The 18924-nt window shown below is 37.9% G+C and overlaps 7 protein-coding genes and 8 non-coding genes across 17 annotated transcripts; 5 read left to right on the forward strand and 10 right to left on the reverse strand.

Moving 5' to 3' along the window:
* Nucleotides 1–344: 344 nt before the first annotated feature.
* Nucleotides 345–1231, reverse strand: LOC6647096 (attacin-A). Of its 3 annotated transcripts, none has more exons than XR_002724264.1 (3): nucleotides 1038–1231; nucleotides 488–971; nucleotides 345–430 (listed from the first exon to the last, which is right to left on the reverse strand). XR_002724264.1 is itself a non-coding variant. In XM_002070443.3 (2 exons), the coding sequence occupies exons 1-2, from the start codon at nucleotides 1196–1198 to the stop codon at nucleotides 584–586; spliced, it is 549 nt and encodes a 182-aa protein (XP_002070479.1). In that variant the 5' UTR covers nucleotides 1199–1231; the 3' UTR covers nucleotides 345–583. The 3 variants fall into 3 exon arrangements, 1 of the variants encoding a protein (XP_002070479.1); XR_006953794.1 differs by having other exon boundaries at nucleotides 484–971; XM_002070443.3 differs by having other exon boundaries at nucleotides 345–971.
* Nucleotides 1232–4381: 3150 nt separating this feature from the next.
* On the reverse strand, nucleotides 4382–4454 carry Trnaa-agc. The gene has a single exon. It is a non-coding gene; the product is annotated as a tRNA-Ala (tRNA).
* A 2648-nt stretch (nucleotides 4455–7102) lies between these two features.
* On the forward strand, nucleotides 7103–7175 carry Trnaa-agc. The gene has a single exon. It is a non-coding gene; the product is annotated as a tRNA-Ala (tRNA).
* A 114-nt stretch (nucleotides 7176–7289) lies between these two features.
* Nucleotides 7290–7361, reverse strand: Trnap-ugg. The gene has a single exon. It is a non-coding gene; the product is annotated as a tRNA-Pro (tRNA).
* Nucleotides 7362–8065: 704 nt separating this feature from the next.
* On the reverse strand, nucleotides 8066–8138 carry Trnaa-agc. The gene has a single exon. It is a non-coding gene; the product is annotated as a tRNA-Ala (tRNA).
* A 187-nt stretch (nucleotides 8139–8325) lies between these two features.
* Nucleotides 8326–8809, reverse strand: LOC6647090 (acanthoscurrin-2). Its single transcript, XM_002070441.2, has 2 exons — nucleotides 8788–8809; nucleotides 8326–8720 (listed from the first exon to the last, which is right to left on the reverse strand). The coding sequence occupies exons 1-2, from the start codon at nucleotides 8807–8809 to the stop codon at nucleotides 8326–8328; spliced, it is 417 nt and encodes a 138-aa protein (XP_002070477.2).
* Nucleotides 8810–9184: 375 nt separating this feature from the next.
* Nucleotides 9185–9654, forward strand: LOC6647089 (claw keratin). The gene is made up of 2 exons (XM_002070440.1): nucleotides 9185–9199; nucleotides 9256–9654. The coding sequence occupies exons 1-2, from the start codon at nucleotides 9185–9187 to the stop codon at nucleotides 9652–9654; spliced, it is 414 nt and encodes a 137-aa protein (XP_002070476.1).
* Nucleotides 9655–9785: 131 nt separating this feature from the next.
* Trnap-ugg lies at nucleotides 9786–9857 on the forward strand. Its single transcript has one exon. It is a non-coding gene; the product is annotated as a tRNA-Pro (tRNA).
* Nucleotides 9858–9983: 126 nt separating this feature from the next.
* Nucleotides 9984–10056, reverse strand: Trnaa-agc. The gene has a single exon. It is a non-coding gene; the product is annotated as a tRNA-Ala (tRNA).
* A 283-nt stretch (nucleotides 10057–10339) lies between these two features.
* Trnav-cac lies at nucleotides 10340–10412 on the forward strand. Its single transcript has one exon. It is a non-coding gene; the product is annotated as a tRNA-Val (tRNA).
* Nucleotides 10413–10708: 296 nt separating this feature from the next.
* Nucleotides 10709–10781, reverse strand: Trnav-cac. Its single transcript has one exon. It is a non-coding gene; the product is annotated as a tRNA-Val (tRNA).
* A 205-nt stretch (nucleotides 10782–10986) lies between these two features.
* Nucleotides 10987–11440, reverse strand: LOC6647116 (pupal cuticle protein Edg-91). Its single transcript, XM_002070439.1, has 2 exons — nucleotides 11429–11440; nucleotides 10987–11361 (listed from the first exon to the last, which is right to left on the reverse strand). The coding sequence occupies exons 1-2, from the start codon at nucleotides 11438–11440 to the stop codon at nucleotides 10987–10989; spliced, it is 387 nt and encodes a 128-aa protein (XP_002070475.1).
* A 728-nt stretch (nucleotides 11441–12168) lies between these two features.
* On the reverse strand, nucleotides 12169–12559 carry LOC6647115 (keratin-associated protein 19-2). Its single transcript, XM_002070438.1, has 2 exons — nucleotides 12554–12559; nucleotides 12169–12489 (listed from the first exon to the last, which is right to left on the reverse strand). The coding sequence occupies exons 1-2, from the start codon at nucleotides 12557–12559 to the stop codon at nucleotides 12169–12171; spliced, it is 327 nt and encodes a 108-aa protein (XP_002070474.1).
* Nucleotides 12560–14595: 2036 nt separating this feature from the next.
* LOC6647114 (pupal cuticle protein Edg-91) lies at nucleotides 14596–15241 on the forward strand. Its single transcript, XM_002070437.3, has 2 exons — nucleotides 14596–14677; nucleotides 14750–15241. The coding sequence occupies exons 1-2, from the start codon at nucleotides 14660–14662 to the stop codon at nucleotides 15182–15184; spliced, it is 453 nt and encodes a 150-aa protein (XP_002070473.3). The 5' UTR covers nucleotides 14596–14659; the 3' UTR covers nucleotides 15185–15241.
* A 1760-nt stretch (nucleotides 15242–17001) lies between these two features.
* On the reverse strand, nucleotides 17002–18060 carry LOC6647113 (WAS/WASL-interacting protein family member 1). Its single transcript, XM_002070436.4, has 2 exons — nucleotides 17281–18060; nucleotides 17002–17197 (listed from the first exon to the last, which is right to left on the reverse strand). Exons 1-2 carry the CDS (start codon nucleotides 18058–18060, stop codon nucleotides 17051–17053), a joined length of 927 nt encoding a protein of 308 aa, XP_002070472.1. The 3' UTR covers nucleotides 17002–17050.
* Between the last annotated feature and the right edge of the window lie 864 nt (nucleotides 18061–18924).

The following is an 18924-nucleotide window of genomic DNA, read 5'->3' on the forward strand; positions in this document are numbered from 1 at the left end:
CTTTTAGCAGAAGCGAAAGTCTAGAGAACGGAGGATGGATGACGATGCCTTCTCGACGCCTTTTTCAGTGTAATTTTTATGGCTTAGTCTAGGCGTCTGTAAATATGCAAAGTATTTCGTATAAAATGTGTTATTTATGTCTTGGTTTTGCTTCGCATTTTTTTCGCAACGGTCGACGAAAATTAATAATCCAACGAAAGCAACCAAATTCCTTCACAGGGTCCTCGATGGCCCACAAACTCCATTTTCAGTTTGCATGATGTGCATTATTATGGCCAAATTATACACCTTATAAAAACAGTTGCGATTTTTCCCGTATAAAAAATATGTAAGGCAAGGGGAACTTGTTTTTTTATGTGAAGCAATTTATTTTGAATTATTTTTATGGTACTTCACGTTGCCTGTCTCCATCTCCTTGGCGGCTGAGTAGCTAAAAATTGGTTTGTCATTGCAAGGATAAAATAGGATACTACGCACACATACATACATTTGTGGCTTGTTATTGCTTTTGATAGATTATATGAAATCCAATGATTCGTTATTAATAGGTTACAATTTGATAGATGATAGAGCCGTGGCAGATTTAAAAATTGTATCGACCACTTATCCCGGTTCCAAAATCCTGTTTACCACGAAGAGGACCACTCAAATGGCGAGTGGCATTTGCAGTGCCATTCAATTGAAAGTTGCCACTGGGTGATGTATAGATCCTTGCATTGCCAGCCGCATGGACTGTGGTGCTATCGAACTTGGGTATACGATCAATACCCACCGCAGCTGCATGACCAGCAGGAGTTTGCAAATTAAGACCACCACCGAATTGCTCAAGTCTTTGATTATGACTGTGATAGGCATTGGCATTGAGACTAGAAGCACTTCCTTGGGGCAAGAGGCTCACATTGGCCCCCAATGTAGTTGTGCCACCAAAATGTTCCCTATGACCATGCTGAACCGATAAGCCATGACCATTCCTGACAAGAGTTTTGTAAACTTATGAATGGATACGTTTTGTTTTTATATTTAGTTGTTCGTCTTACGCATTCACAGCCCCATAGACTCCCTTGGTCACTGGTCCACCTTTGAATGGAGTTTCGGCAAATACTCCAGCTTTTACATTGGCTTGATCACTGCCCACTTTTACTCCACAATTCATTGAGGCTTCTCCAGTCTTTGGGTTTCCTGTGGCCTGACAATCCATTATTTTGCTCTTGGATTCTTCTGCTAGAACTAAAATGGTTCAACTGATTTGCTTAAGATGAGAGACTGCAGCTTTTATATGATTTTTAATGAGTTGGGTACTTTACCAAAGACATATATGTAAAAGCAGAGGCATATATAAGTTTGTGTATTTCCCCCTTTATAATGAATCAGTTTAACAATGTGGGGGGATCACTCGATCACTCACTCACTTAATTTGTGTCTTTGTTACTCAAGCAGGCAGATTCGTTTATTCCTCAGTTTGTTTAGCGATAAACTATATAGTATATTTTATATGATATTTTCTTTGATAATTTCGCGGTTTAGATTTGTGCTAATTATAGGGCTTACGGCCTATCAAATCCCTCTATAGAGTGGTATAGTGAATTTGCTTTACTTTCCCATGTGCATTTCATTGCAACTGTCAGCCCCTTCCCTCTAGAATACGAGTAAGATAAGACCCTGCAACGTTTCAATCTTACTTTTTTCTCGCTTTTTGCGTCTGCAATGTCTGATGACAGCTGACAAAAAGTTTCGCAAACGTAAACATTGGCAAGCGGCAACAAGGATTCCCCCATTCTGACCAACCATCAACACATACATATCCTGCCAGCCTGCCAGCATTACGACACTTTACACACACTACGTGGGGCCCACCTGTTGTGGTCCTTGCAACGGCGTTGCATAACGGAAACATGCGGCACTGGACGACGGAAATGTTCGACAGCATGTTGCCAGGATGTCGACATGCGGCTTGGGGTTGAGAGATGTGGCATCCACTCGCAACATTGATAACCCCCCACCAACCTCTGTTTGCCATGTAAATGGACCAAGAGCGGCATTTCAATTATGATTTTTCCTTTATTTTTGTGTGTTTCGTGAGGGTTGTGGAGTCCTTGCAATTAGCCAGAAGCTACATTATTTGTTTCGATTTATTTACAGTTGTCGTTATGGGCTTATCTTTTCATTTTTTATACTCAGTAGTCTCTGATATAATAATTTCAAATGTGTGGGTGTGTGAGTTTTGAGCCCACATAATAATCACAACAAACGAAGCGAAACAAGCCAACTTCTGACTGTCAACCAGAAGCAAGAGGAAACAACGAATGAGAGAGAGAGTTAAGAGAGAACAATTTTATAATCATTTTTATGGATTTAATTTCCAATGTCCTTTCCTTTTGTTGGCAAAATGTGGTTATCCCTTGCATCATCTCGGATACAGCCAATGTCCTCTTCTAATTTCCTCTTTTGGAGAGTTTTTAATGTGTGTGAGATACTGAGAGACAATCCAGAACGGAGTTATAAGTAGTTGGAATCATTGTTTACTAGAAAGTGCAGAGAGAGAGAGAGAGTAACGAAAAAGCAATTTTCCTTAACATTTCACTTTACTAGAAATAAGCTAGAAATTTTCCTGTTAGTCCATATATCACTTACAACTAGCCTGTCTGGTATCCTCCTCCCAAAACCAACTCATCTCACAGGACCCTCACTTTGCTGTGTTCTCATCGTGAACCCAACAAATTTTCAGCAATTGTCAGCAATTTTACTCAAAATGGACAGAAGGACACACAAAAACTATCACCGAAAAAAACATAGAAATAGCCACCAAGCAAATGTCCTTTCAGTAGCATGCATTGTCCCTTTTTACAACAGTTGCTGTGTATTTTTCTGATTATCCTGGGACAGCGCCCAATACGATAGCCGCATAGTGGGCGTGTACATACCATAAGCATTAACATAATTTATGTGGTTCCGCCGGATTTAGCTTTGTCGTAAAAAAGGACACTCGGCCATTGTCCATTTTGAATTGCGATAACAAAGACACAGAGAGAGAAGCGCTCGGGATTCTGGTACTCCGGTACTCTGGTTTTTGTGGTTTTTATTGTTTTTGTTATGAGGTCTCTCACAGTCACAGTCACAGTTGGTAAAAGTTTATGAAAACTTTTCTTCTCTCTAATTTCGTTTGTAGTTGCCGGTTTCTTTTTTTCTGTTGACTTTGCATATTTTTTTAATTAAATTGAAACAAAGCGACGAAATCAAAGTTGACGCCGCCTCCGCCGCCTTGTGTCTTGTGGAATTTGGTTTGCTTTGGAAGCTAATCTGCGAAACCATTACTCAATGGGTGGTCCTGATTGGGGGAAAGAGGACATGAAGCAAAAAGCCTCCTAAAGAGAGAAGACTGGGACAGCAGAGCTATAAAAACGTGCGAAATTTTCACGGACGCGTGAACTTTCACAGCATTTTGGTTTTTGTTTTTGTTTAGCCAGACACGACCTCACACACCCACTCACACACACACACACTCTCACAGCCCCTCCTGGCACAATCCTGGCACATTTAACTGATTGTTGTCACCTGTTTTTTTTTTGTTGTTATTTTTTGAAGAATATTTTAGGGTATATATCATATGGACATATATCATATTCCGGTTGGCAACAGCTAAGAATAATTTATGTTCCTTCTTCTTTCTTTTTGTTAAACTTTAGTTTAAGAGAAATTTTAAAATAGATGGAATCAATCTTTAAAGGATAATCAATAAGTCGACTACTTAAAGTATGGTTGACTAACGAAATTATTAGTACACCTGGCACGCAAAGCACATAACTCAAAACGTTTTTTTGAGGACCTTGGAGTTCCAAGTGGCATGGCCAGAATCCTCCGCCTCAGTCTCAGCCACAGCCTCAGCCTCTTTCTGCTTGTTCAGAACATGTGGCGAAATAAAATAAAACTGCAAAAGTGAAGCCAACTAACTTTATAATAATTTATGTTTTTCTAAAAAAGTTCAAGTGCCTACGAATATTATTTTTAGTTTATGGAGGGCTTAGAATTTGGTAATTATTTATGCCAAATATCAGTTATTCTATTTTTGCTGTCTTAAACTAATTAAAATAAGATATAAACAAATAAGTACATACATATAAGCAGCAAGAGCTCAAATGTGGTAAACATTTTTAAACGTTAAGTTTTATTTTTTAAGAAGAATAGAAAAATTTTAAAATTTCTGTTATTGCTTCAAAATTGTTTCATTATTACTTATTTATAAAAAATATACGTACATCTGTGCTATAAAGGGCTTTAAAAACAATTACACAAAAAAAAATTAGAATTAAAATTCAATTAAATAAATTAAAGTCATAAAAAAATAAAATTAAAAAGACATAGGCAAAAAAAAGAAACTTCCAACTGGAGATGCGGGGCATCGATCCCCGTACCTCTCACATGCTAAGCGAGCGCTCTACCATCTGAGCTACATCCCCGATGTGTTAGCTCGCGCCCAATGTGCATTTTGTGACTGACACTCAAAGCAAGCAATGGCCATGTAGAGAAAATACACTATTTGGTATGCAGAAAGTACATGCAAAGTAAAAGCAATATATGTACATGCATACATATATATAAATATATAACCAAACTCCAAAGAAAAGAGATATGTATATACATAGTTGTTTATCGAAACGCATACGTTTATGCAAACTAATGCCAAATTTGTAGGGCTAAATACATGATTTTTTCTTTCCATCGAAATCGAATGAGTTTATTACAAACTTGCCATGCAAATGATTGATTAAAAACGACAAGACAACCTTGATAACTAGCAGTTTAAAGAAATAATGTGAGTTTTACTTTTGAAAAGTTGATAAGAAACAAATGCAAATGCTGGTAAACTTGCTGACCAACTTGCCTAGAACTTATGCATTTAATTTCCGTTTCCGGTCAGTGAAAGTTATGCAAAAGAAAATAAGAAGACGGCAAAAAAAACAACACCTGGCTGTTGGTTGGTTGGTTGGTTGGCTGTCGGGCAACAGGGCGTATGATTTACAATTGAGTCTCAGCATATGAGGGGACTGGGGACTTGCTTCTTTTTGGCTCATTTCCACATTGCCATTGTTTGCATAGCACAAACACAAATAAACGACGGGACATATGTGTACAATACATACATACGTAACTGGTGAAGCTGGAGATTGGCGCTGCTGGACTTTGGTTCTTTCCGAGCCCTTTTACTATCTGCACTTTCACACTTGTGTTTATACAACTGTCGCCTCGCTTGTCCACGCTCTCCGTCTATTATTATTTTCACAAGTTATATAAAAATAATAACAGAAATGGTCTCTGTGGGACTCACTGACTGACTGACTGACCATGACTACTATGTACATGGAAAAGCTATCTCTCCATGGTCCATCCATCCATTATGCTCCCGGGCATTTATTTGCCAAACAATTCAACGCCAACAAAATGTGGAGGGCTGGAAGGAGGAGTTGGAATTCAGAGAGCTGCTGGCTCCTTGGGCAACTTTTGCAACCACTTCATCAGGGCAAGCATGTCTGGAGTTATCTTATGGTTTATGATGGAATCAAAACAAATGCCAGAGCACCATCTCTTGCCTACTGCTGCTGCTTGCTGCTGCTCATGATGAGTTTGTTTATGCAGATTGGTTCTGGAGTTTTTCGGCGTTAATGGATAAATTGGACATATGTATGTATGTGTGGGTGAAGCTGAGTGTCTGTGCTTTTCTGTGTGTGTGTATGTATAATGATTCCAAATTTTTACACATAACCCTTTTTTTGCTTTGAACAAAAAGGTATTTATAGCTGCGACAGGCAGGTGAAAACATTTCACTTTGGGACTTGAAGACTACTGACAAATTTTTGTAAGGAAAAGTGTAACAGAATATTATTCTTTATTTAATCTTTTAAAACTTAGTGATTGTTAATCTCAAGATTCGTCAGTCTGTAAGAGTATCCAGTTTTGTCAAACTTTACTTTACACATCCAAGAGCCCTCTGTAAAGGGTATTTAACGATCTATTCAAACCTAATGATATTTTTCATTCCTTGTATCTTTTTTATTTGCACTTCCTTTTTTTCTATTCTACGCTTTTCAATTAAAATTGTATTGTTTTCTTTTACTTTGCAACGTTGTTTACTTGGGGCAACCACTTTCCTTCCTTGCCAGTACTTAGCCCATTGCACAAGCCACCGAAGCGCCAGGAGCAGGAGGAATACAGCCAACAGGAGATGCTCCAACAGTTGAGCCAAGTCCATAGCTACCGCTACCCGAGCCAGCTTGAGGCCCACCCATTGGTGGCAGGATAGGAGGTAAGCCGCCTGGCGAAGGATATGGCAATGAAGGCTGTGGCAGAGATGTTCCGCTTCCGCCGAAATAACCCACACCATAGGATGTGCCTGATGAAGTGGCCGTTGTTGGATCATTTTGATAGATGTAGACATTACTATTCCCTTGCGCCGCCTGCTGCTGTTGCAGGGGAGTCGGATAATACCCGTTCACATATTGGGGATAAAAACCAGGCTGTGGAGCTATTGCGGATGGATTGCAGCCATAAGGCGGGCAATTATAATAGCCATTCAAGGGAAATGCCGGACCAGCATAAAGTGGTGGTGCGTTGTGGTAGGCCAACCAGCGATCGCGCCAGCGTCGAAAAATCTGTCCAAAAAAGAAGAAAGACCGTCCATCGATGGGTTCCGGAGGATTTTCACTCATCTCATAGTTATCCTCCATTTCCAATTCAGCAGCACTACTGTAGATCGCCGCCAGGAGCAGCAGGAGGAGAGTCTGCTTTGAATTTAAGTACGTCTGTTACTCATAACTTTCCATCTACTTACCCGCATTGACATTTTGTCGACTGAACGCAGTGACATCTTGGGATTAACTACTTCAAGTACCAACTTTTAATTTTGGCAGAGACCCCATCAGTTGGGTGGGTGGGTGAGCCGCCTAATGAGCCTAATAATATATAGATTAACCAATGCAAGTTTGTAAATAAAACCAACATAAATTAGGCTTGGCATTAAAAATATCTTGGAAGGTCATACAATTTATATAAAACGACCTTGCCTTGACAAACAAAAACTAGCTCTTTCTGGCACTTGAATGCCCAACATGGGGATGTAGCTCAGATGGTAGAGCGCTCGCTTAGCATGTGAGAGGTACGGGGATCGATGCCCCGCATCTCCAAATTGGTGTGTAATTTTTTTGGTACATTTTCTTTTTGTTAAACAATTTTTATAATAAATTTAGTTTAATTAACAAAATAGTTTCTACTCTAAAAGTAAAAAAAAAGAAATTGCCGGGCTCAACCGGGATTTGAACCCGGGACCTCTCGCACCCAAAGCGAGAATCATACCCCTAGACCATTGAGCCTCTTGCCAGTTGCTGGCTTGATTTCATTTTTGCATTTGCATGCTGTTTGTGACGTTTTTAACAAATGCATTTCACCATGTAAGATATAAAGCTTCTTAAACAAAAAGCAAACAACAAATATGGGAACACAGAGAGTAAAGTTGTTTATTTCATTCTAAAATACATTAGTTAATTAGTTTTTGGAATGCCAAAAGTATCAAGCTTCGCTACGTCATATTGTCCTTGTCCAGCGAAGGTCACATGTTCAGCTGCTTTGTTTTTTAGCCGCATCTCCTCTAATTTCTCCTTTAGTTGACGATTCTTCTCGATTTGGATGGCTCGCTCCATCTCAACATTTTCCAGCTGATGCTCCAATGCAGCGATTTCCTTTAGATTATTCAGCAGCAGATTGGTATAGTCTCCACCGTTTGTTAGTTGATTAATGTTTAATGGATTCGGCATGGTCTGGCAATAGTTTTTCCGTAAAAGAAGTGCAGTTTGACCAATCTAGATGGCGATTCGATTTTTCATTTTGACGTTTGCCTCCAGTGTTGCATTGTCTCTTTTATCGATGTTATGTCAATCTTAATTAGGGTTGACTAATATTCTTATATATTATTTATCGTAGAAAAGGAAATATCTTTAAAATACTGGCTCTTCTCCATCAAAAGATGTGGCTAAAATTCAAGCAATAAATAAATATAAAAATAAAAGAAATCTAATCCTGGAGATGCGGGGCATCGATCCCCGTACCTCTCACATGCTAAGCGAGCGCTCTACCATCTGAGCTACATCCCCTTGTGGTATTCAGCTAGCAATTTGTAACAAACCGATTTGACCTTTGGAAAATATTAAATTTTGTAATTTTATATGTTTTATTTAAATATTTTATTTGCAAAGTCAACAGTCTTAAAACTAACATACAACCTTAAAACACGCGCACAAATTAATACTTTTTTGGTGATATCCAATCCACTAGGTAAATTTAACCATAGTAATTGCCACCAAAACCACCTCCATAGCCGGGATAGCCGCCATAGCCGCCAAAGCCAGGATAGGCGCCACCTCCAAACCCACCGCCATAGCCAGGATAACCGCCACCGAAACCACCGCCTCCATAGCCAGGATAAGGTTGTGGGGGTGGTGGTGGTGGTGGGCGATTGTTATTTCCACCGAGAAGATTTCCCAAAAGGCCGCCAAAAAGGCCATTGCCACCGCCCAAGCCACCTAATCCACCGCCTCCACCACCGCCGAGGAGACCCAAAATGCGATTGTCGACAGGAACTCCAGCTTGGCCTGGTCCTTCAGTAGCCGGACTCGGCCTTTGTTGTGGATACTGATATTGGCCATGGCAACAGGCAATGATTGATAGCAGGATCACTGCAAACTGTTATTCGAAAGAAAGTTAGATACAACTTGGAGTGAGGAATATAGTTAATCGTTTTACTTACTGAATAGCTAATCTTCATTGTGCTTCAAGTTAGTCTCGAGTTGAACTGATTTGACTAGACAATAGACATATGAGTTTATATACTAGAAATGCCGGTTGATTTAACGCCCACATTGTACCGGAACTTAGTTAAGTTTTTGACCTTAAACCCCACAACTTGAACGCTTTCAATGTTTTTCCCACGATTTGTTATAATTTTGGCATTAGTTGCTGTCACTAAATTTGGCTAAATCAATATTGACGATTGAAGAAGAACTGGTTATCAGCCACCCAAGCTAGTTTTGTCAAAGTTTATTGAACTTTGTTGTGCTGCGCGAAAAGGAAGTACAGGAAGTGAATAAGGTTGCTATAAAAGTCACATGTCTTCGATTGCTGCAGCTTAGAATCATTTGATATGAAAGCAACTACAGTAAGTTGAGCCAAAATTCTAGAAATTTGTCATTAATACGACTTCCATGTTTTTAGTTCCTTAAATTTGGCGGAGTTTTAGTGCTGCTGCTATTGGGGCATTGCCATGCCCATGGATTCGGGGGTGGCAAAAAAATTGGATATGCTCCTGCTTATCCTAGCTATGTTCCCTATCCGGTAGTCCAACCAGTGCCTGTAGTCCAACCAGTGCCTGTAGTTCAACCAGTTCCATTTCCTGTGGGCGTGCCTCAACCTGTTCCCGTACCAGTTCCCATCAAACATGGCTGGAAGAGTGGACTGGGCTTTGGTGGCTTTGGAGGCGGAGGCTTTGCTGGCTATGGCGGTGGCTACGAGAGCTATTCATCCTCTTATAGCGGTGGCTCTTATGGCGGCTATGCTGGTGGTTTCGGCGGCGGTTTGGGAGGTTTCGGAGGCGGCTTGTGGAAGAGACGTTAAATTTTTGTTATATATTATTTACATATTGCATACATATTAAAAAGTTATTTAAAGATACAGATAATTTTCATGGTAGAAGATATTTTGTTGACGGTAGTGCAAAATTAAAAACGAGCCAGCAACAGGCAAGAGGCTCAATGGTCTAGGGGTATGATTCTCGCTTTGGGTGCGAGAGGTCCCGGGTTCAAATCCCGGTTGAGCCCGGCAATTTATTTTTTGTCCACTTTTATAGATTAAAAATATTCTCTTAATTAATTTTATTTTTTTATTGATAAAATTTATCGAGAATAAAAAAATTAAAAAACTAAAAAAAAATATATACACCAATTTGGAGATGCGGGGCATCGATCCCCGTACCTCTCACATGCTAAGCGAGCGCTCTACCATCTGAGCTACATCCCCATTTCTTTATTTGGACATCAATTACTAGTTTCTGAGTCATAGTTATATTATTTTCAAGTCATTTAACATATTATTTGGTTAAATTTAAAACACATAATATAGGAATTCCAAAAAAAACTTTAATTAACAAACAGTTTTACCTTCTTCATATATTGATTTTTCTTAATTAAAATTTAAATTGTCGCCATCTATTCTTCGTATTCCTCTTACAATTTGAAATGAACAATAGATGGCGACAGTTTACTTACTTTGTATATTACATATGAATGGGGTATGTTAACAGGTTTCCGTAGTGTAGTGGTTATCACGTGTGCTTCACACGCACAAGGTCCCCGGTTCGAACCCGGGCGGAAACAGATATCAATTTTTTTTGCTTTTCATTCTACTCATGAAAAAAATGTTAACTTTTTTACACTTTAGTATGTGTATGTATTAATGCTTTAAAATATAAGGAGCAAATATAATATATTGCTTTCTTTAAGAAAATTTAATTTTAAATGAGTCTAATGTAAGCTGAATTCAACAACTCTTATTATGAATTTCGTAAATATATTTATATAAGTAGCTCTAAATTATTCATTACTTTCATAAATCTTTCTACTAACTACTTCTAATTGTAAGTAAAACGGAGTAGCCAAAAAAAAATTAGTCCTGTTTCCGCCCGGGTTCGAACCGGGGACCTTGTGCGTGTGAAGCACACGTGATAACCACTACACTACGGAAACCTGCTGATAGCTGAAGTACAATTGCGCAGGATAAGATTTTATGCAATATAGCGCCATCTATTGCCAGTCATCAGTTTGTTTGAAAAGTCTTATAGTTTTATTAGATTAATGCATGAAAATGACTTAAAAACTAAATAACAATTGTGTTTCAAATTCTAATGGCAAGCACATGAGTTAAAATCTAAAAGTTACCAGAAAGTCTTCTCTATTTTCCCCAAAGTCCACCTCCATAGCTGCCGCCTCCATAGTTGCCACCTTCATAATGACTCTCATGATGACTCTCATGATGATACTCGTGATGCTCATAGCCACTGCTACCGCCTCCATAGACACCTCCTCCATAGCCGCCTCCAAAACCAACTCCGCCTCCTATGCCGCCTCCAAACCCGCCACCCAAAGACGCTCCTCCGCCCAAAAGTCCATGTTTTAGTCCTAATAATTTTGGTGTGCGCACTTTAAGTCCAACAAATCCGGCATGTGGTCCTTTAAAAGCTAACAACTTGATTTTTCCAGCCAAGACTGCCGGCAAAAGGAAAACACCAAATAATCCCAGAAGTAGAAGAAGACTAGTTTGATGGCGCTAAAATATAATAAATTGATGGTTAATTGGTTGCCATAAAAAGTCAGACCACTAAAGATTAACCCACCATGATTTGCATTTTGCACTTTTTTTTTTTTGTTGTAAATCCGTTTTTATTATTATATTTGGCTATTTCTTGTTTTTGGTGTAAATTTTCAAGTTCAAATGTATATAAAACTGTTGGTAGTTAAGGCTGCGATGACGAAGCTGCTTCTCTGTCTTGGACGTGTGTTCAATTGAAACGAATGCTCGACCAGCAACGTGTTTTTATCTCCGAATATCGCGGGAATTGCCCTTATGCAATCGAATCTGTCTTTTGAAGACACTGGCTGACTGACTGACTGACTGAGTTGACTCTTGTTTGTCTTTTCGTTGCCATATGAACAACTACATACATACTTTATATACCTATATATATATATACTTATATTTACCTTATGCACATGAGTTGCCCCTGAAAATTTCAGGTTTTTGTTCGATTCATCTTAACGATGAATGAGAGCAAAAAGCATGTGAAAAATTGGGCGAAAGAAAAAGAAAATATTCAATATATTAAACTGTGCTAAAATTGATTAAAGAGGTTGTCAAAAAAATATATTTATATTAATAATAAAAACAGCAGAGTAAACTAAATATTAGATGAATCATTTCAAATGTGGGCATTTACGCATTTTTTTTTTATTGACCTCCATACATAAAGACCAAATAAAGAAAACAAACAAACTATGTAAGTAGCTAGAGAGAGACAGAGTAAGACGATTGCATTAGAGATCGAAATTAGAAATTATTTAAACTGCAGAGAAATCATCATTTGCCATAGCCAAATGGATAACCACCGTAGCCGCCGTAGCCATAGTTATTAAAGTTGCTAAATTGTTGATTAAATTGTTGACCAAAACGATTATAGCCATATCCACCATATCCATAGCCAGGATAACCGCCACCGAATCCTTGATAACTAGCCGCACTGCTGCTAGCTGCTGCACTCGAGGACGCATAACCACCGCCTCCATAGCCACCAAACGGAGCAAAGCCATATCCACCATAACCATAGCCGGGATACTGAGGAGCACTCAGTGTCACAGCAATTAATCCCAAGCAGCAGATCACAAAGAACAATAGAGGATTCTATAAATAAAATAATTAATTTCAGTTTGCCAAATTTTAGACCAGCTTAGTATGATGTACTCACCATCATGGCTAGACAACAACTCAATGAAAACTGATTAAAGTCTCCCATTCTTATAGACGAAATAAAAACGGAAGTAGAATTTAAATAATTACAAATAATCAAGATATGTATATACATATATATAATTATAAATAGAAGACAAAGTCTAAGTAATTAGCAAAAAAATGACAAAAGAAAAGATGTATGGAAAATTCTGTAAACCTTGACTGAAGCTTGGAAAATGTTTCTACTTGAAGTACTTGAAAGATTTCCAAAACAAACAACAACAACAAAAAATACACTTTGAATATCGCATTTGCCCACACTGTCATCGGTTCTAATGGCAGATACAACTTCCTGACAGATCTTTGATTGTATTATGTGGGTGGAGCGATCATTTGCTGACGTCAACTCAATGTGATTAAACAAAACAATATTAGGTGAATGAACTAACCGAAAACGAAAGTGAAGGCATAACAATTTACTAGAATTAAGATATTAATCATAGAAATACACGATTCATTTGTTTATACCGAAGTCTCTATACTCTAGTCTGAGCAATGAACTTCACCGCATAAATATGATTCTTTAGAAAGATTTTCTAGTTGCTTCTTGACTCAATATTTACTTCTTTTGTCAATTAATGAGATCCTCTGACTTTGCTGCCTTTTGATTGGTCAGTTTAAGAATAACTTAAGCAATAAGTCTATGGGGATTCTTTAAATGTAAAACCATATTTCTTCTTCTAAAGGGCAAACAAATTGTTTAAAATGTGTTAAGTGTAGTTTTTTAAAGCCAATCTATAAAAATTCTTAGGGACATTCTAGGCAAACCTGGCATTTCGTCTTGGTTTTAAATTTTACTAACGAATACATTCAATATGAAATAATAGGGGGAACTTTTATATAAATTTGGGAAGAAAAAAACTATTTTATGACCAATTTTTTTTTTTTTTGCGAAAATTTGAAGCGAACTTTTGAAGTTTTAATGTCAATCTAAAATTTATATCGACAGCAGCAAAGAAAGATAAGAGTTTTGCAAATCGGTCTCAAATTGATTGAGTTACGGATCTTAAAAAGGATTGAGTTCTACATTTTTGATAATTTTTAAACGCTTTCAAGGTACTTATCTAGTTTTTATGATTTTGATGCAGATTGAAAGATCTTTTTCCAAAAAGAAAATACAGACATGAATTTGTTAATGTTATAGAAGCTGGATTATTGTTTAGCATTAGACTATATTTCATTACATATTTAAACGGTTTGAAAAAGAAGTCTCAGTTTGGTATATTTAGAAAATCTGAAAAGCATTAAGAAGCATTTTTAGTTAAGATTTTCAAAAACGATTATGAATTATCCGAGTTTAATCATAATTGTAGCACATGTTAATGTTAATATACCCATTCAATCTAAAGCGTAAAACAGCTGATTGTTAAATTTGCATCAACAATATTAACTAATGTAAGTATAACAAAAAAAAAGAAAAACAAAAACAAAAAAGAACCAAAGTGCTAACGAGCCGATTCGCATGCTTCGATGCACGTACAAGTATGTTGCCTAAGTCATTTGTCTGGGCTAGATTGGACTACTAGTAGACACACACACGCACACACACACACACACAAATAAGGTATATACTAAATGTTTATATGTATGCTTATAATTCTTGTTGTTTAGTAAATTGCTTGAGTGATTATTTTTATTGGGGTTTTCCATGATCTTGATCTTCCACGGCAATCGAGTGATGTCCGCACTTAACCCTCAGAAAAACAGAAAAATCGAAAGTTTATTGTTCGAAAAATTAACGCATTCTGAGTCCGAAGACGACGACGACGACGACGACAATAACGACAAAAGCCCAGCCAAGCATTCAATTTATCTATGGGATATTCCAAAATGATTTCGTCACAAACTGGTTTTGTTTTTGAGTTTTTTTTTCGTTTTTCGTTTGTTCTGCAATTTACGTAGAGGAAGAGAATCACTTGGCAATGCGTAAGGCGTAGGTACTTCTCAAGAGATGCTTCTTTTAAACATCGTTGGGGTATAAAAGCCTCAAGCACTTGACAATTGCAATTTAGTTTCGTAAACGAAGCGTTGATCGACGCAACCAGCGATACAGTTTATAGAAATGGCCCAAATCAGTTGTGTGAGTATTATCTGGACAGCCAAAAAGAAAGAAAATGGATATCAATTGACTTACTTACTATGCATTTTCCAGTTGGTTGTACTTGTGCTGGTGGCTATTGTCGGCCATGGCACTGCAGCTCCTGCCCCAGGCAAGGCTGAAGGTCGCACTTTTGGACTCCTCGGTGGAGGATTCGGCGGTGGTGTTGGTCTTAGTGCTGGAGTTGGTCTCAATGCTGGCCTTTACAGTGGATTTGGAGGCGGCGGCTATCCAGGCGGTTATGGTGGTGGCTACTCTGGTTATCCAGGTTATGGAGGAGGCTATGGCGGTGGCTATTATCCCGGCGGCGGTTACGGCGGTTTTGGACACAGACCCCACTTTGGAGGCGGCGGCGGCTACTATCCAGGGGGTTATGGTGGTGGCTACAACAACTATGGCGGCTCCTATGGCGGGCATTACAGTCAATCGCAGTACTCGAATGGCTACTACGGCGGCGGCCATGGCGGAGGTGGTTTCTTTGGCAAATAATCAACAATCAACCGACTGTGATCTTAGTTATGCCATTATTTCTACTGTACAATAAAACAATTTTTAAACAACAAAACCAAAAATAAGTAAAAAGCACTTTGAAGATAATAATCAATTTAAAATCCGGTTTCTGTTGTCCTGTCCTTCAAGTGATATTCACTCCATCTACCTTGCTCCCTCTCGCATTGCGTTTAATGAGCTAAACACGACGTGCATAAACTTAATGGGCATAGAATGAAAGATTTATAACTCACATATATTCAGATTAAGTGGGCAATGAGTAATCCCAAAGACCCAAGAATACTTTTAAAAACATTGGATGTGTGGTCTGTGTGAGGGAATTCCCTCATACATATGTACATACATATATGTACGTATGCAAATCATCTAAAAATTTATGTTTATTCTTCTACTTATAATCTAAGGGTAAACCCACTTTTGCTATGCGTAGTCTTCAACTCACGCAATTGCCAATTACTTCTTATTTGTTTTGATGAATCTTATTTCAAATTGAGATTGGTGAGCTGCACGTCGTTTCACGTTGGAAAGATATCTAAAAATTTTTACTTGTGTGTTGTAAAAAATTCAATCAGTTCTTAATCTAACAGCCTTTCTAATGAAATTAGTCTTTGAGGCTTTTTCTTCATGTACACTGAAAAAACCAATTGCTAATTTAATTTATTTCACAAAAATATGGATATAATAGCCGAATTTTCCGTGTTCTTACACTTGTCAACACTGAAATTTCGAGTAACATAAGTAAATATTTACCTGATTTTAAGCTCAAGATCCAGGATGTGGCTGGCCTACAATACTTGAATCCAATTAAACATTTGTGGATTGAACTAGAAGGAAGGACTTGAAGGCATTCAATCTTGACCAAATTGGAACTAATGAGTGCTTAAATTGCTAAATCGTTTAAAGAAGGTATCTTTTCAAAATACTAAAGATTCGGATTCTGCTGCTGATAAAGCTTGATAGCTCTGTGAGATAATATAGCTTTTGTTCTGCTTATGATTTTGTTATCTGACTGTTTAGATTGACCCTTAGTTAGCAAATAGTCAGGTTTCATAAATATTCTACTTCATACGAGTATTTTAGAGGACAATTTTAAGAAATTAATGTAAATAATATCAGTTACCTGCTGTTTAATATCTAAAAGTTCAAAGGGCTGCCTTAAGTACAAGCTTTGGTTTTTGTATCTTAAAGATATTTTAAAACAAATTAATGTTTAAGAAATTTTCAAACCGTCAAACATTAAAATTTTAGTTCGAAGTAACAAAATCCTGTTGGATCGAATGTTAATTCAAGATCTAAAGCTTTTCAATCTAAAACTACTTTTCACCTAATAGTCTATAGGTCGTCGTTACTAGATTTATTGTTAGATTAAACGTGATTTCGAGGTTGTATAATATATGACATATTTTACACAACAGTCTTTAAAAAATCATTTCAATTTTTAAATGACCCAGACATACATTTTTTTATGAAATAGAGAAATATTTAAATTTAAGTTAAGTTATTTATTTGCGCATCGTAACGATTAACTGGACAATCCTCCTACCAATTGAGTTACATAATACTTGAACTGACCCAAAAATATTCATAAATAAATATTTGAATTTTAAAGAATATTTTAAAGTTTTATTGAACTTAATAAGTTAATCCAAAGGAAATTTTGTAAAGTATTAGAGATTCTGTAAGTTTTCTTTAAAACTTCTTTCTTTCTTCTTTAATTTCTCTGAACAATCCCAGAAGTAAGATCATGAAAATGGATAAAACTCTCGTTTTTTTTCTATAATTTTTCGTTCCTAATTTATTACTTAATAAATATTTACAGACAAAGAAAGTATTTTTAGTGGATTTTTAGCCATAGCTGCTACGTTGATTCCTTGATCTGGCTCGATAGGCTCCTGTTTGATAGACTGGCTGCACTTGACCCGTCAACTGTTGGATAATTCCGTTAATAGTGGTCGAAACTCCTCCCACCAATTGTCCAGGTGTCACAGGTGGCTAAAAGAAACAAAAAACAATAGATAATTAACCAAAAAAATGTCCCTTTCCCTTTCCTGAACTTCGAAGAAATTCAAACTTACGGCTCCTGCAGAATCATAGTAAACACGATTGGGTACAGGTCGTCGAACAGGATAATTGGGATCCACTGCCGGATCACTTTGCGCATCCCCAGCAGCCGCTGGTAATGGACGAATAGGATCGGCCAATGGAATGGCAGGAGGTGAAACGGCTGCTTGATATATGCCAGGAGCGAAAAGCGACAGCCATGTCGAGAATGGCGCATAAGGGCGAACGGGTGCAAGAGGAGGTCCTATAGGATCGGATAAAGGACCACCGCCGCCTCCGAAACCGCCATAGCCACGGCAACCGCCTGCATTGACATTATACACATTTACATCGAAGAGAAAGCGTCCCTGTTCCTTGGGATCCTTTGAACTTCCCGCTGAACCTTGGGCATCACGGCCAAAGGGTCGACAAGGATTGATACCGTAGCCACCACCGAAGCCACCGCCATATCCACCATAACCACCATAACCACCGTATCCACCATAAGCACCATAGAGCCGTTTTAGCTTCTTTTTCAACAGCAAAGTCCTCTCATCGCCCACATCATCCAATTCCTGATTGCTGGCTCCAGCAAATTTCGCATTCTCCTTATCGGAACGATTGCTCGTGGTGCTAGTGCTGGTGGTGGCCTCTTTACTCCGAGGATAGCGACGATCCAGCGAATTGTATATGGAGGCCGAAGAACTTCGTTTTCTCGGATTATATCCATTGCCATAATAATAGCCATTAGGATAGGCCCAGGCATAGCCAAATGCTCCCACTCCCAGTACAAGGAGCAACAGCTTTAAATCCATTATTTCGATTCGATTTCGTTTATTTTCGCAAAATTTCAAACACTTGTGCTCCCTTGGCTAGATGGCCACAAACTATTCCACTAGCATTGTCTACGCCCAAACTTATCACTTTTGCCAATGTGCAAAAAAAAAAGTACAAAAAAAAAAGCAGATCAACCAACTGGCAAATTTTTAGTGGCTCTTTCCCTAGAAGGTGCGACGATTGCATAATTCCCTTTTTGATGTAGTTGTTGTTATTTTTGGTGCCATTTGGATCGCATTTTTCCAGCGCATTGTTTTGATATGCTAATTTAGGCCGCCCACGAATGCGCCGGCATCGTCATAGTCAACCTCATCATCATTATAATCATCATCATTATATATACATATATATAGACGCCCACATGGCCCAAAAAAAAAGACAAAAAAACAATATGTTACACTCGACGACTCATGTGCATTGACCTGTGTCTAACAACTTTTGGTCGGATCTCTCAGTTGGTTTGCCAAAAAAAAAATATCCATATTACTTTTACAGAAGTGGGTCAATGTCGCGACTTGGCTGGTATGGGAGCGTAATTAATTAATGAGAGGATGAGACCCATGATTTTTTAACATTAATCATTTGCTAATTTTAACTACTTTTACAATTGGCGACACTTATAAACGACTGCGAATTAAACGACCAAAATATTCCCACAGCAAGTGGGAACTCAACTAAACTATTTTATATTCTCAGAGTTGATCGAATTGCAAGATTTATATAAAAACATCTCTTTGATACTGCTTAATCATATTCTCAACATAAGTCTGATAGATTTATATAACAAAAATTTCATAAAATGTTTCGATGAATATAAATTTAAACTCTAAACGTAATAATAT

Source organism: Drosophila willistoni, chromosome 3R (genome assembly GCF_018902025.1).
Source record: "Drosophila willistoni isolate 14030-0811.24 chromosome 3R, UCI_dwil_1.1, whole genome shotgun sequence".
Taxonomy (NCBI): domain Eukaryota; kingdom Metazoa; phylum Arthropoda; class Insecta; order Diptera; family Drosophilidae; genus Drosophila; species Drosophila willistoni.

Coding starts and splice junctions, on each gene's coding strand:
- LOC6647090 (XM_002070441.2), bottom strand. CDS start 8,809: ATGAAGATTAGCTATTCAGTAA. Junction 8,721..8,787: donor GAAGATTAGCTATTCAGTAA/GTAAAACGATTA, acceptor AACAGTTTGCAG/TGATCCTGCTATCAATCATT.
- LOC6647096 (XM_002070443.3), bottom strand. CDS start 1,198: ATGGATTGTCAGGCCACAGGAAACCCAAAGACTGGAGAAGCCTCAATG. Junction 972..1,037: donor GTCTATGGGGCTGTGAATGC/GTAAGACGAACA, acceptor AACTCTTGTCAG/GAATGGTCATGGCTTATCGG.
- LOC6647113 (XM_002070436.4), bottom strand. CDS start 18,060: ATGGATTTAAAGCTGTTGCTCCTTGTACTGGGAGTGGGAGCATTTGGC. Junction 17,198..17,280: donor ACTATGATTCTGCAGGAGCC/GTAAGTTTGAAT, acceptor TGTTTCTTTTAG/CCACCTGTGACACCTGGACA.